This window comes from Haemorhous mexicanus, chromosome 14, assembly GCF_027477595.1.
Source record: "Haemorhous mexicanus isolate bHaeMex1 chromosome 14, bHaeMex1.pri, whole genome shotgun sequence".
In the NCBI taxonomy this organism is placed as follows: domain Eukaryota; kingdom Metazoa; phylum Chordata; class Aves; order Passeriformes; family Fringillidae; genus Haemorhous; species Haemorhous mexicanus.
The window spans coordinates 13,076,698-13,091,408 of NC_082354.1; the positions used below are offsets into that span (position 1 = coordinate 13,076,698).

A 14,711-nucleotide genomic window follows, 5' to 3' on the forward strand; every position below is an offset into this window, starting at 1 on the left:
AAATGGATATTTGGCACAATAAACCTCATAGAGGCCTAAGCAGGAGCATCCAAACTCCCCTGGAGTGCAAGTGTGACTGCTCCAAGTGATAAACCTTGGAAAGGCCACCCCCAGTGTGATGCTGAGGACATTGCCCCAAGGCTGAGCATGGCTACAGCATCTCCTGTTGCAGCTGGGGTCCAACTGGCTGGGTTTTGCCATGCTGTGTCCCCTGGGACTCCATGCAGCACACCCAGCTCCACCAGCCAGCATTACAGGTCTTGAGGGGTTACATGTGACACTTGAGAGATCAGAGCATCAGCACCCACAGGCATGATCTGGGGCCTGTCTTGAAGTTAAGTTACTTTGTGAAAATGTAATTTTCCATCTCTCATTAGGACTTCTCCCATCTGTTAAGCATCATCCCAGAGACTTTGGTGACACTCTAAATGAAGCTGTTAAGAGATATGTTTGTTTTAGATGTAATTGGACAGCTGTTTTATTATGAGTTAATGAACTATGATGATTAAAAAGAATTCAGTTTTAGCAAACCATGTATTAACAATTACTCTGGACTAAAATCACTGTTAAGCAAGTGCTAGACAACTTTCATGACAATCATTGGGAGCAGTGATTGGATTGGAGGAGACCTGAGCACCAGCAGCACCATGAAAAGCTGATCCTGAGCTGGGGAGTCCTGCATTTGTCCTTTCCACACTTTGCAGTTTAAAAGAAATCTTTGTATATGAGCTGGGCTTGGTGCCAAAGATCAGAAGCCACAAAAACCAGTTTGTTTCCATAGGAGGTTCCCAGTTTGCATGGAGCAGTTTTTAAGCAGTGGAGTCTTTGCTCTGAGAGTTTCAGTGAAAAAGCTCTTAAGAGTTAAATGAAGACAGGTCCATATGCCACATGTGCAAGTCACTTATCTCCTTATGTTAAAATAAATCTCTTCCAAATCATTGTGACTTCCCGACAGCTGCCTCCTGACCTTTCTCCACTTCAGCCCTCCATTTGGCCTTCTTTTCTGCATTCACCCTCAGCAGCGTCTGATCCTTCTTGGCAGCCTGGAAACAATTTGGTGGAAATCACTGCATGCACATTTGCCACCACTAAATTTCCCCACATCTGCACCACTTCCTTTGACACCTCCCTGTCCTTTTTGCAGTGATGGAAGTTAATCTGTTTCCTTGTTATACCACATTTTCAGCATTTGCAGCTCTGATTAGCAGGAGAATTACACTGTAAATTGTTTACAGGTGCACTGGGACTTGCAAGTCAAATTGGAGACCCAAAAGTGGGGTGGGATAGGGAGAAGAGTCACAGCTCTTGGTGACCATGGTAGCATCCAGGCCAGGCAGGCAGGACCACAGGAGCCTCATGGCTGACAGATGTCAGGCAGAACCAGGTTCCATTGACACAGTCTGAGCTATTCCATTACCTTTGGCCAGCCCCCTGTTGAGACACTGTCATTTGGAGCATTGCACTGCACAGGTTCATGGCAGCGTGGGTCAGGAGCAACACATGAATCAGCAGGTTGTGCTTTCCCTTTCCAATGCCAGTGTCTCCCCTGGAGAAGGTGTGATACAGATCTTGTGCATACTTTGCTCATGTGTAGGTTTTCTCAAACCTATCTGTCACCCAGGTGCTTGTTTCCAAAGAACATAAATAGACCATACATTAAGTGAACCCCCCCAAAACAATACTCACTTCTTTGCCTGTGATGATCATGGTCACACAGCCCAGCACAGTCAGTGCAATCATGATGTAGCAAACCTTTATCCTGGCAATGTTCCTTGCAGTGTCGAGGACCTCAGACCTGTGGAGGACAGAGCAGACTTTCCATTCTGCAGCAGCCTGTGTGAAATGGGATCATGGGGAGATGGGAAATGAATGCTCAAGTCTTGCAGCTACTTCCTGTCAATGTACAATGGGGTTCAGCCTTCTCTTTCTGCAGCTGCTTAAAGGAGGACTGTAAAAATTAGCCTGTGGGGAAAAGATTTAGGTCAAAAGCCATCAGTAATAACAGGATTAAAACTCTAGCTCTCCTGTATTCTTTTATTGTGTGCGAGAGTGAACACCTGTAAAATGACAGGGATGGGAAAATCTTTTCACTATAATAACAAAGGGCCAACCTTTGGGTGCTGCAGGGCAGGCCATGGGGTGCTGTACAGCACCAGGAGACACTGGGCCCATGCCACCAGAGCGAGGCAATGACACCCTCAAGGAATTAAAAGCCCACCACAGCACAGCCTCTGCCAGGCAGCTGGCACCAGCCCCACGAGCATCTGCCTGCAGCATATGAGGCTGACTGGGCCAGAGCACACAACTGCACCATTCAGGAGTTTTCTTCCCAAGCAGCTGAACAGCCCCATCCATCACTGGAAATCTCCACCACCTTCCATGAGTAACTCCTGGCATATAACCAACAATTCATGTTTGCAAGAAACTGCAGCATGGCAATGAGCCATCCCTGAAATTATATCCAGCCATGGGTTTACTCACTCCTGCAAGGGGAAGGACAGCTGGAGGAGAACTCAGGATGTCACAAGTCAGAAGCATTAGGACTCCAAAACTGAGTGACAGTCCTTTAACAAAATATCTCAACGAGGAGGTGAAACCACAGCCCATACAGCAGGAACTCACTGCACAAATCTGTCACCAAAGCTGTATGTAGCCCCAGTTTCTAATTAAAATTTATGCAGCATTATTAATCACTAATCAATAAAACCTAGAAAAGCATGTAAAAACCCAGATTGAATGATATCATGGTGGCTTCAGAATTTCAAAGCCACTTGTCTTGCAAAAGATACTTCAGCTGAAATTTGTGATAACTAAAATAAGCAAATCCAGTTTACCTCACAGGAAATGGCAAAAAGTTACAAGAGTTACAATTATTTACAGCTATTTTTGGACACCAGCATGGGGGAGGCTCTGGGTAATGCAGACTGGGTGTTCACAGCCAAAAGAATCATTCTGACAGGTCCACTTACGATATGTGCCTGGGAATGTCCTCCTCCTTTTTAAAGCGTCCTGACCATACTAGCACCTTTTTATCAAAATTTGTAGGCCTTCTTTCATTCCTGAAAACTTCTTTACCTGTAAGAGATTTTGTACAAAGCAATGAGCTAAGCTCCAAGAAGGAAAAAGAGCTATTGGTACAGAGGGAAAAGGATTGAAAGTTTAAAATTGCACTTTTCTATTCTGTGGAGGCTAAATGTGCTTTCTAACGTCAAAAAGACAGCAGCTGGTGTGAGGTGCTTTGTTACATTTGCAGTTTATTTAATCTGACTTTCTTCCCTTTAATTTTGGTAGGTTTTAAACTAAAATTCTCTTCTAAACTTCCTGATTAAGAGGGCAAATAATGTGGGGCTGAAGTCCCCGAGCCCACAGCGACATCTCACCCTGTGAGCATCTTATTTTTAAATGGCTCAACTAGTGAGTTAAGCAAACTGCCAGCAGCACAAGTAGCTAACTCCTCAACAGCTTCTCCTGAAATCACTGATGGAGAGATGATGTCTGCTAAAGTGCAGCCTGGTGGGAGACTGGCAGTTGTTCTCATGCAAGCTGGGTACCACATTACTGCACTCTAATGATGATACATTACACCCCATCAGGCTACCACGGTGATGCCATTTGCATGCTGTCACCCAGAGCACAGTGAGAAAAGGACTCTGGCTCCTCTTGATGGAAACAAGCCCAATAACAGGCAACAACAAGGACAGTGGCAGAGAGACCCTGAAAACACGGTAAGCAATGGCTAGCTCAAACCCTGGCTTTTGCAGTGCACACCTGTACAAGTGGTCTTTGCAAGGCAGCTGAGACTGCTCACCCAGTACTTACATCCAGGTAGGTGCACCCAAGAAGACACACTACTATGCCCTGTGCTTGCAGATGTGGGGCTTGGCTTGGGAAATGTGCAATTGTGACCAGAATGGGCAGGAAGAGATGAACATGAAGATGTCTCCAGTCTCAGCATCCTCACTCCCTGCCTGTTGCTGGATTGCTGGTACTCAGCTGAAAGCAAATCACTGCTGCTACAGAACAGGGCATGGAGAGAATTTTTTCCTGCCTTTGTTGAGCTGGTGAAATTATAGTAAGTGCCTTGGCCCCAGACCTGCTCATGTATGCCAGGATTTGTAAGTGGCTGAAAAATCCCAGTTATAAATCTTGGCCCAGGTAAATTTAGTCTTCTGTTTCCCCTATTTCTCTCACAAAGTGCAGTGAGACCAGAAGAGCTACATCAGCAAGTGCCAGAATCAAATCTGCAGCAAACAGTACACTTGCTAAAAGCAGATGCTCCATCCCAAGGAAGACAAGGGCAAAGCCCCATGGTGGAGCCCCCCAGCCATCCCACAGGAGCACAGGCAGGCCCATGCAGCCCAACTTTTCCTAGGGTGAGGGGTCTGCAAAGGCACAGCCAAGAAAGTGGTGGTGCAAAGAAGAGAAACTCTGTCCATGCCAGGAAGCTTGCTGATCTGGGAGCAGCACATGCCTGCTCCCTGTCTCATAATCCAGGGCACTGCTTGGCACAAGCACACACAGCTGTGGCTGTAACCTGGCAAGGAGCAGAGCAGGAAGCAGAGGGGAGTAAGTCCTCCACTTGCACCAGCCCTGCACACTCAGGAACATGCACTGATCCTCCTCTGGAGACCTGGCAGCTGGGTAAGAGGAGGAACATTTATTTAATTGACAGATTTCCTGACATGAAGTATCAGTTGGTATTTGCTGCCATAGGAGAACAGCTCTATAATAGAAAAAGCTTTACCCCTGTGCACTGTGCTGGTCAGAGCTCTGGGTGTGCTCCCTGCCCCAGCAGACAAAGCACTGCAGTAACTCAGCCATGGCTGAGAATGAGGCTCATTTTCTCACCCTTTCCTGCGAATACCCTTTCCCTCCGTGCTGCAGCATGGAACAGGGACCTAAGGCTTTCTACCCACCTGGATCAGCCGTCTGCAAAGCCGTGTCCTGGGCGTTCTTTGCTTTGCTGCCAGCAGCTCTGGCGGGGCGCAGGAGGGGCTGAGCCACCCGCTGCCACAGCCCAGGGCTGTGCCCCAGCAGCCTCCCCAGCATCCTGCCCTGGACCACCACTGCCCCACCAGCCTGGGCAGGAGCTCAGGAGACTGCTTCTAGGACTTACTAAAGTAAAAATAGCCTTCCTGTAAGAAGGGAGCAGCACGCACTTCCACCCTAACTGACAACAGGTTTTGCTTACATCATGATGACGAGTTAAACTTATCACCTGTGTTTACCAAAATGACACACCCTGGGAGCTGGGTGGGCAGAAATCACCGCTGGGGCAGCTCACGCCCAGCCCTGACTCTGCCTCAGGCTCCCCATCCCAAGGAGCTGCTCAGGAGAACAGTGGTTACTTACATTATTTTCTCAGTCCTTACTATGGAAGAACTAAAATAAGACAGTGTGCTGTATTTCCCCAAAGACAGGCTTAGTGAGTGCTAATTATCACAGCTGGTTGAGCTGTTAGAGTTCTTAATTGTTCTCAGCTACAAAATAATCTTGCAAATCAGTTGCTTTAAACAGATTTTATGAAAAGGAGCAATGTTTACCACATATCAGGGTAAATGTGTTTTGGTGGCAGGAAAATGAAGTTGATGCCTGTACCTATGAATGCAGTGCAGGGAGTCCATCTCACACGCAGACAGCAAACTTTCCTAGCAAAGAAAAATACTTCAGATATGCTTCAGGTTTAAAACAGTAAACTAAGAAATTATAACAAAATTCTCAGCTGATGTAGTATTTGTCAGTCAGTAAAATTGTCATTGAAATGTAGCGATACCTATCAATTATTTGCTCTCCACAAAGTCTGGATAGTGCTGAATGTTTTCCATAAGACCAATTGTTCTAACCAGAGAAAGAACCACAACCAATGCTATTTTATCACTTTGACATTTCTCCTGCATTTTGCACAAAATTCTTCCTGATGGGTTGGAAGAAATGGAAATGCAAAATACTTGTTTCATTTGGAGCTGTGGGGTATTTACTCTCCTTAGATATACAAGGCCCTAAAGCTGATTTACAGGTAAAGGAAAAAATTCCATTCAAAAGTGAAGAAGCAGTTGCCAAAAGGAAAATTTTCAGACCTACTTAGCAATACTATCAAATGCAATATTGCAGATAATCAAAATGTGTCTAAGAGCAAGGGGAGGGACTGCAAGGGAAGAGTACTGCAGGTGTGGGCAGGGATGTTCTTAAGGGGCTGAAAGGATGAAAGATGTGAATCAGATGCAGCTCTGGCTCCTCAACTTCTGTCCCCAGAAAAAACATCATCATTTATGGAGACGTTTTATATTTTTTGGGAACATGGAGTTAATGATACTGAGGAAAGAAGAAGATCACAGCAGTGACAAATGTGGTTTTTCCTCTTTCATGAAATCACCACGATGTATCCGGACATAGCATAATGTGTTCATCTTAATTCACTTGTAATTTGGTAAAGCAAATTAGATCCATTTCCAGATTAGGAACCCATACAGAAAATAAATGGTGTTTTGAGCTTCCAGCTGCAAACAAGACCTGCAAACAAGAAGAAATCAGTGGATGTGATTATATTTTAAAAAAACAGAAGGAAAAGCTGGTAAAGTCAGAGAGAATATTTGTGTCCTGCTCAGGATTTCCCTGTGGTAAAATGGGTATGAGGGAAGATGCATTTATAGCCTAAAGTTTATGGCCAGCATGCCTGAGCATTCCCACGAGCTCCCTTCTCACCTTGTGGAAGAGCTGCTGAGTGAAAAAAAGGCATTGTACATCTGGACATCCCTTGGTCACCAAGCCAGGAGAGCAGGAAGGGCTGTGGGGAGTGGATGGGATGTGCTGCCTTGGTGCTTCTGGACCTGCCTGGCCCCACAGGGGCTCCAGCTGTGCAGAACATTAGAGCGTCTTCACTCTAACAGGCACTCTCCAAAATACTCATTGCAGAAGTGATTGTTCTTTATGTCATGTCTGATTATGGATTTGAAGAGGAAAAAAAGAACATTTTTATATTATGTCCTAATTTCTCAAAAGGGGAGAAAATTGTGGAGGTTGCAGGCCTCTGTTGCTTGTTCACCTAGGAGTTGCCAATTGTTTCCTCTAGCAGACACACCCAACAGCTAACAGCTGTATTAATCATGTCTGCTGTGAGCAAAAAGGCACTTCAGGATTTATTATGCCAGCATTTGGAAGCGCAAAGACACAGAGGTCCTACAAAATGACAAAGGAAGTTACTTGCACCTGAATTTTAGTTGTTTGTCTGGCACCATGAATGCTTAATGACAGGCTGAGTTTTACTGCAGTGCATGAAAGCTACAGGCACACCTGTGTTAGGAATTCCAGCTTTCGCTTCAACACTGTGGATCTCCCTCTGGCCCAGAGCAACTTGGATCCCTTTCTGAACAGCAGAGAGATGCAGAATGCTCGTGGACCAAGGTAGACTTGTGAGCAGCCTGATGAACTTTGATCTCCTTAGAGGTGTGTTGTGCCTGTCTCAGTGCATGCACATCCCCTCTGCCCAGGTTACATCCACAGGAGGCTCATTCAGTCACTCCCCACACCAAGCCATCACTTGATACCCATCAGTGACTCATTACCAAAGTGCAGCCACTGTTTCATAAGCATTAAGATCACATGTAGGGAATTGATTGAATAGGAGTAACAACTTGTTCAGAGTTCCAGAATTAGCAAAACTGGGTCTAAAGCACCATCTTCTTTGCCTTCCACATCCTTCTGCCAGGAGGGGAGCAGGACCCCAACTCCTGAGCCAGCCCTGGACAATACAGAAAGCACTGACTAGCTCTACAGGCATTGCCCAGGCTTCCTCTGACCTCTCTGCAAGGGGAGGGCACAGACCTGAAGGGTTTTGAGTCACAAAGGACCAGACTAGCTCAGACAGAGCAGAGGATGGTCTGCAGCTGTGGTGGTGCAGACTCATGACATTTCTGGTTTCTGTGTGAGAGTGATAGGTAGCTGTCACACTTGTTGCACACTGCTGCCAACACTGAAGATTTAAACTAAACAGAAAACCTCACAGGACTCCATCCTGGTTCTGCATCCTCTTCACACCCATTCTGCTACTTCAGCTGCCTCCACAGCAAGGACTAGCAGCCAGTCCCTAAACATACTCAAAAACCTTTGTAGCACTGGAACTGAGAGACCACAATATAAACCCAGTTGGTGTTTGTGAAACTCCATTGCTCTGGTTTATGGCTGACTTCTTACCGTTATTCCCAGTGCCTTAATTCTGATTATTGTTAGAATTATTGCAGCAATGAGAAACTTGGACTCAGGTTCTCTTCACTTGTCCTTCAGCTGCTGCTTTCAACAGCCATAGGAATGAAAGTGTTTACTCTTCCAAGAGCCCCAGGTTCCCACATATCTCTTTACACCTCCTTGTTCATTTTCATAATAACACATAACTAATCTTTTTCCTCATACACAGAAAAGAATTCATATGAGTATTTTAAAAAATTAAGAAGTATTACTCTGCAAAACTGTTTCCAGTGTCCTCAAAAACAAGTGGCTTACCATCAGACTCTGGTTTGCATGCCATGAAAACTTCTTACATGAGAGCTGTGATGGGGAACAGAAGATAATCTTATCTTAAAATTCTTTGCCTTCCCCCATCTAATTAAATATGCAGCAGGGCTCAATCTTGGTTCCTAGACAAGATAAACAGCAATCCTGGATGGGCTTGTGGCTTATGAAATTAGAAGTGAGTCAGGAAATATTTTTCCACACAACTGGATCTTCTCCAGCAGCACAATTTGACACAGCAAGAGCAAGGAATTACTTTGAAAAGTCTCATTCACCTGCAGACTCCCAGCCCAAAGCTGTCCCTCCTCTCCAAGGTCCCCAGGGAGTAGCACTCTCAGGGCTTTGGTTCTCTCCAGATGAGTCACCTCCTCCCCATATCAGGGATTAGTCTACCCTAAGGAAACTCAAATGCAAATCCCAAGAACTAAAAACTCCTTAACTGTTCCTCACCATGGCCAGGTCAATCAAAGGAATAGTTACAGCATCTTACAACAAAACCAAAACTTGAGGATTTGTAAAGAGTTCTTTACACAAGCACCAGCATGAGGCTTTAATCAACTCAGAACACTTCGGTTCATATTTTTTATAATCTTAAGTGTTGTCAGTGAAACAAAACAATGAAGGAGTCCTTACCCTTTTTGTGTATTAAACTTCAACTTTGCTTTAAAAAAAAAATTCCTCTATCCAGTTACTGGGAGATCCTGCATTTTCTGCCAATACTGTCCCTATTCCTCCAAATTTTATAGTACCACTACCATTTGAAAAATCTTGCCTAGAAACCATAAGTAAGATAGTAAACCATAGTATTTAAACAAACAAACAAATAAAACCAAGCACAAACTCCACTGTCTCTGATAAATCTTACCTAATTCACACCATATGAGCCTTTTGACATGAGTTTCTTTAGAGGGAAAGGTAAGACAGGAGGACCCATAAGCCACATTTGCTGTGTTTCCTTCCATCAGTTCTGTATTTTTAGAGAAGATGCAATAGAATCTTTGTTGGACACAGGAATACAGTTAAGAATTGTCTTAATAGGAGCCAAATCCAGTGGAGCTTATGAGCTGCAGCTGGAATCACTGATCTCTGCAAGCAAACAGAGATCAGTGTAAAGGAACACGGAATGGGTCTGAAGTGTCCTGGGTACAAGGTGCAGGGTTTATAGTAGCTCATGTCAGAAGGACAAAGCTCATGGCAGCAAAACCAAAGTTAGTCATTGCTCTGGCAAAGCCCAGTTTGACTTTTCCCAGGGTCTGGGATGATCATACAGAGGTGCTGGTCCAGCACAGGGCAACTTGGCATGTGCAGCATTTGCCTACACATGGGCTGAAAGGTGGGATAGCCCCAAATGCAGCTTCCTCATGGGGAAGCAGCCAAATGTGAGCAGCAAAGATCACAGGACTCATGGAAAATCATCCAAAATATTTGGGGTGTTTTGATGCAATCACAGCTTTTATTACTAGGGAAAATAGTGCACTGATGAGCTTTGCACCAGGTCACTGGTTTCTGGAATGGTGCTCAATTGGACTGTTGAGCAAAAACGGGTGAAACCCTGGAGAAAACAAAACCATCAGAATCTTAACAGTTTACATTTTGACTCAGAGTTTGGAGAACCATTTAATTTAAATGTTTTCCACACCTGTTTCCCCAGCTGAGCCAGAAGAACACATTGACAAGGACAGACTTGCTGTTCCCTTGTCACTTAATGATTTTCTTTCCTAAGAAAAATGGCATTGTCTTCAAAAACAGATGCATTTACAAAATTTTCAGTCCATTAGTCAATAGTTTAGGGAAAAAAAATCCCTCTAATTTAAAAGGATTGAACCATTCTGTGTGGATATTTCTTTTCCCTGCACTTGTTTTAATACAAGGATGACTCAAATTTTTTTCAGCTCCTGCAGAGAAGTCATATGCCATCAGTCAGGCCAATAAACTGGCTGATATCACTAGGACCCCCTCCATTGTGGGGTTAAATTTCCCTCAGTGACTGGCTGAAAAGGTATGTAACCAATGCAGGAGCACGTGTATCTCAGGGAACACAGTGGGAGGCACTGCCCCGGGCACAATTTACCAGTAATAAGCAACACAGCAACCATAACAGAGCCAAATGCCTCCTCAAATACCTGAACAGTTTCTTGACAATCCTCCTAAGGAGACCATGCTGGGTGAAACACAACCTACACATAGAATGAGATTTGCTTCCAGCAACTTTTATGTGTCCAAAGGGACCACAGGGGGACACATATCCTAAGAGATGCATGGCCACCCAAGTGAGCATGGGGAGGGCAGGAGAGTGAAAATCTGTCACACAAGTCTCTGCATAGTGGCTTGGGGGCTTTGCTGAAGGAGTGTTGTTTTGTTTCCTCGTTAAACCACTGGCTGTGTCTGCCTGCACACTCAGGGGTGACTTCACTCGTGCTGGTGACTCCTCTGCTCCTTGCTTGTGCAGTGCCTGGCACAAGAGAGTCCCAGGCAATTCCTGCTGCTCTCATGTAGTCTGGCAAAGCAATAATGAGGAGGAAAATGAGACATTCATCTTGAGAAGATGAATGACTGCAGAGAGGCAAGGAGCTGCTTAAAAATAAATTACATCCTCCATATACAGGACTTCACTTCTTCAGCAGTAACTCAAAACTGTCCTGCATTTTTTGGACTATGCACATCGTGGCAACACATGCACAACCCATGGCAAAGAGCTGTCTTACTAAGAGGGGATTTACCCAAGATCTGAGTTTATCATGGATATATGAGATGTTTCCAGTGTGCTACCCACACATTAGATTTGCACCTTTCATTTGCTTAACCTTCAAAAAAGTCTCTCACAGGTACAAATACTATCCTTGGAGAACTGGGAGTTCTGGAGACAAAGACAATTTGGAGAAGGAAGTAGCTAAAATGGGGGCCTAGGAAGACTAGAAGACCCTCTGATGTTGTATCAGTTGGACAAAGAGCACTTGGTGCAAAGTCAATCCTTCAGGGCTAAGGATGAGGATTTCTGTCTGCATTTGGTGAATTCAGGATGACACCAAGCTGCCAAATGGATGCTGCCATGGAAAAAGCAGATGCAATTCTAAGATGTACAAGAAAAGTCATTTCAGTAGAGAGAAAACAGTTTTAGTATTCTCATTTAAAACATCTGGAATAGCCTGCAGTACTCTGCTTGTGTAAGAGAGTTACTCAAGAAGAAAAGGAATAAAGTAAGAAATAAAAGGAATATGTCTTTTTCTTGGCTAACTGATTATAAATGGAGAGGCATCATGGTAGATGTCTCTCTGAGAAACTCAGTGCCAGAGAATAAGGGCAGTCAGGCTGAATCTCAACACTGATACCTGAACAAAGGGAATAAGCTGCTCCTGGTGAATGCCAAGGGCTGCACCTTTTCTGAAGGGACTCCTTGAACCTTCCAGCTCTGGGGCAGGGGCTGTCCCCACCCTCCCAGCAGCTGATGAAGCACAGGCAGTAAAGCCAACAGCCAGTCCACAAAGCTCTCCAGGCTCCTGCAGAGCTGGTTTAACTTCAGACCACAGCTGCACAGTCATTAGTGTTTACAAAACAAGTTTCCAGAGAAGTAAAATTACACACCAAGGAAATAATAAACAGCAATGTAATCAGATGTGAGAAGGAGATCATTTCATTACCTGAACCAGGCTTCATTATTCACCATTTCCCTGGCAAGAGCTGATAAATGCAGGCTAATGAATCTTCTCACTCGGACGAGCAGTTGGAGCTGCTGGCTCAGTGCTGCCACGTGCAGAACAGGACCAGGACATCCAACTGTCAGCTGAAAGCCCAAGAGGTAAAATACAAACTCATCCATTGCAGCACTGCAGTGAGAAGAGGGATTTAACCATGTCTGGCTTGGTCTTACAGAGCCACCTTGGCTGTGGGAATTGCTGTGGCTACCATCTGACTCAGAGGAACAAACTCTAAACAGCCCAGGAACAACAGAGGATGCTGTGTAACTGGTGATATGTGCAAAAGCCAGAGCCAGACCTTTGGGAAAAGCCTTTCAGGACCAATAGTATCAGTCCTGACAATTCCTTCCCCATCTCAACTGTTAAATATAATCCTCAGCCTGGTCATGATACAAGATAACTACAAAGACAGAGGCAACAGCATCAACACACAAAAAGCAGGAGCATTGTCCACTTCTGTCATTTCTTTAGCACAGTTCCCTGTTGCCTACTGTAGCTATTCCTCCTTTAAAAAGCAGGGAAACAGGAAATACACTACTCACTGTAGACAATTATTTAAAAAACCCACTCCAATCCCCACAAAAAATCCCAAAATACAAACAGAAAACAATGCTAAAGAAAATATCAGATTAGGGGAGCAAACATCTTTAACATAAACGAGTTCTCAGAGTTGTGAATACAATCTCTGCTTTTCCTATACTTTCTGCATGTGTCACCAGCAACGTGGATCCCCAATTTTATATGAAGAAGCTGAACATTTGCAAGGCTCCTCTGGAAGGAGCTCAGACACTTAACAGCCCACGTAAGATGAAAACCTATTCAGAGAGGAACACACATGTCCTGACATTAAAGGGAAATACTGCCCTCATCTGTCTTCCAGTGACAGGTTTTATTTTCCTGCCTAGTATGCCTAAGCCATTCATCACTTCCAGGATGAAAAGGTGACTCTGTTGTTGCAACCTGCTCCAAAGTCCATGCTCAGATTCAAGCTATTAAGCAATGCTGCTGTTGGTAACTGCAATCAATATGACCATGTTGCTGCAACAGAGTTTAAATGTAGAAATTTCTCAATTCTCTACACTGAAGACAGTGTCTAGGCTCAAAAGAAGAAAATAGTTTGTAGATTATTTATAAAACTAAAACTAAGCAACGAAAAAAAAATATTCCTAATGCCAGGAGAACAAGAATACTGAGAGGCAGCACTGGGATTCAGCAAGAGCAGAGCAACCCCTGCTCCTGAAGCCGTTTGCACACTCCTGCACCAGGCAGGGATTTGGGCTCTGGATGTCTGCAGTCCAGACAGTTCTAAAAAGCACAGAGAATGAGGCTGGTTTGCCTCTTTCATCCACACTGGCAAAAATCCATCATACACACACACACACACACACAGGAGGCACATTTTAAGCACCATCAGTGGCCCTCAGGAAGGTGAAATGAAGGAGCAAATGAGCACATATTCATTCATATTTCATAAAAGTATAAGCTTTGAAGTTGGAAAAATACATCTAGTAGACAAAGTGTAGCACTAGCCAGTTCTGTAAGGGTTTGGGGTGCAGAAGGAGCCTCTGTTAAATGTTCTTTAGTGAGACAGTGCCACTGGCCACCCCACATCCTCAGAAAGTGCTGTGGCTGGTGAAAGTGCAGATCCTAGCACATACCTGGTGGCATTTCAGAGCTCTAGAGGAACACAGCCTTTAAAGCAGATGGAGGTGCTTCACCAGTGCCTCTTAGTTCTTTTATTGAAGTTAGTCCTGCTGAAACTCCAAGATAGGAGCTGGACAGTCCAACTCTGCTAGTTCCCAGTTTACTGACATCTCTCCTTGTTTGTGCCTTATCCCCCTTAACTCCCATTCCTTTTGATTTTCTTTTGTAAATCCCAGATTTAATCAGAGTCTGTATCTCCAAAATTGAGCATACAGTTTCACAACATCTTAGTGGCTGGAGCATCATCCCAGATCATCCCAGCACAAGCAGACAGCTCTCATTTGATGACAACAAACTGAGTCCCTCGCAGCTCAGGGTTGGGATCTACTATCAACCATAGAGTCTGGATTTCAGGATTCCCTCAGCAGCATGATCAACTCTCACCTAGACACAGCCTGGAGGTGGCCACAGGCATGGCACAGCCAGAAGCTTTGTCAGGCCTGGAAGGCAGGTGATGGAAACAAGGCTGGATGATTCCTGCCCCATAGCTCCACACTAATGTCTTGTGTCCCCACCTAAGGCAGACAGGCTGGCCAAAGCTTGCCAGAAACATTTTGATCTATACAGAAATGCTCATGGGAATGTTTTGTTTCTTGGTTTTTGTTGGTTTTTTTAAACGAACCTGAAATTAATTTTGTTTCTAATTGCTACCTAGTTTCCTGGATGAAAATTTTCAAAACAGTCCTTCCAAACTGATTTTCATGGAAACATCAATCCCAAATGATCTTTTCCAAGATCACAGAAGAAGCAGTGCACTCAGGGCTGCCCAGCCTCAGACCCTCCAGCTGAACCAGGGCTCCCTCCAGT

At 44.6% G+C, this 14,711-nt stretch overlaps 1 protein-coding gene across 1 annotated transcript; it reads right to left on the reverse strand.

Moving 5' to 3' along the window:
* Nucleotides 1–449: 449 nt before the first annotated feature.
* Nucleotides 450–5,212, reverse strand: LOC132333869 (protein FAM162A-like). Its single transcript, XM_059859393.1, has 4 exons — nt 4,917–5,212; nt 2,970–3,075; nt 1,687–1,795; nt 450–1,043 (listed from the first exon to the last, which is right to left on the reverse strand). Exons 1-4 carry the CDS (start codon nt 5,047–5,049, stop codon nt 936–938), a joined length of 456 nt encoding a protein of 151 aa, XP_059715376.1. The 5' UTR covers nt 5,050–5,212; the 3' UTR covers nt 450–935.
* Nucleotides 5,213–14,711: the final 9,499 nt, after the last annotated feature.

What these genes read in the sequence shown, in the direction of transcription:
- LOC132333869 (XM_059859393.1), bottom strand. Translation starts at nt 5,049, where the DNA reads ATGCTGGGGAGGCTGCTGGGGCACAGCCCTGGGCTGTGGCAGCGGGTG. An exon ending in TTTGCAGACGGCTGATCCAG is followed by an intron (nt 3,076 to 4,916) that starts GTGGGTAGAAAG and finishes AATCTCTTACAG; the next exon opens with GTAAAGAAGTTTTCAGGAAT. An exon ending in TGATCATCACAGGCAAAGAA is followed by an intron (nt 1,044 to 1,686) that starts GTGAGTATTGTT and finishes AATTGTTTCCAG; the next exon opens with GCTGCCAAGAAGGATCAGAC.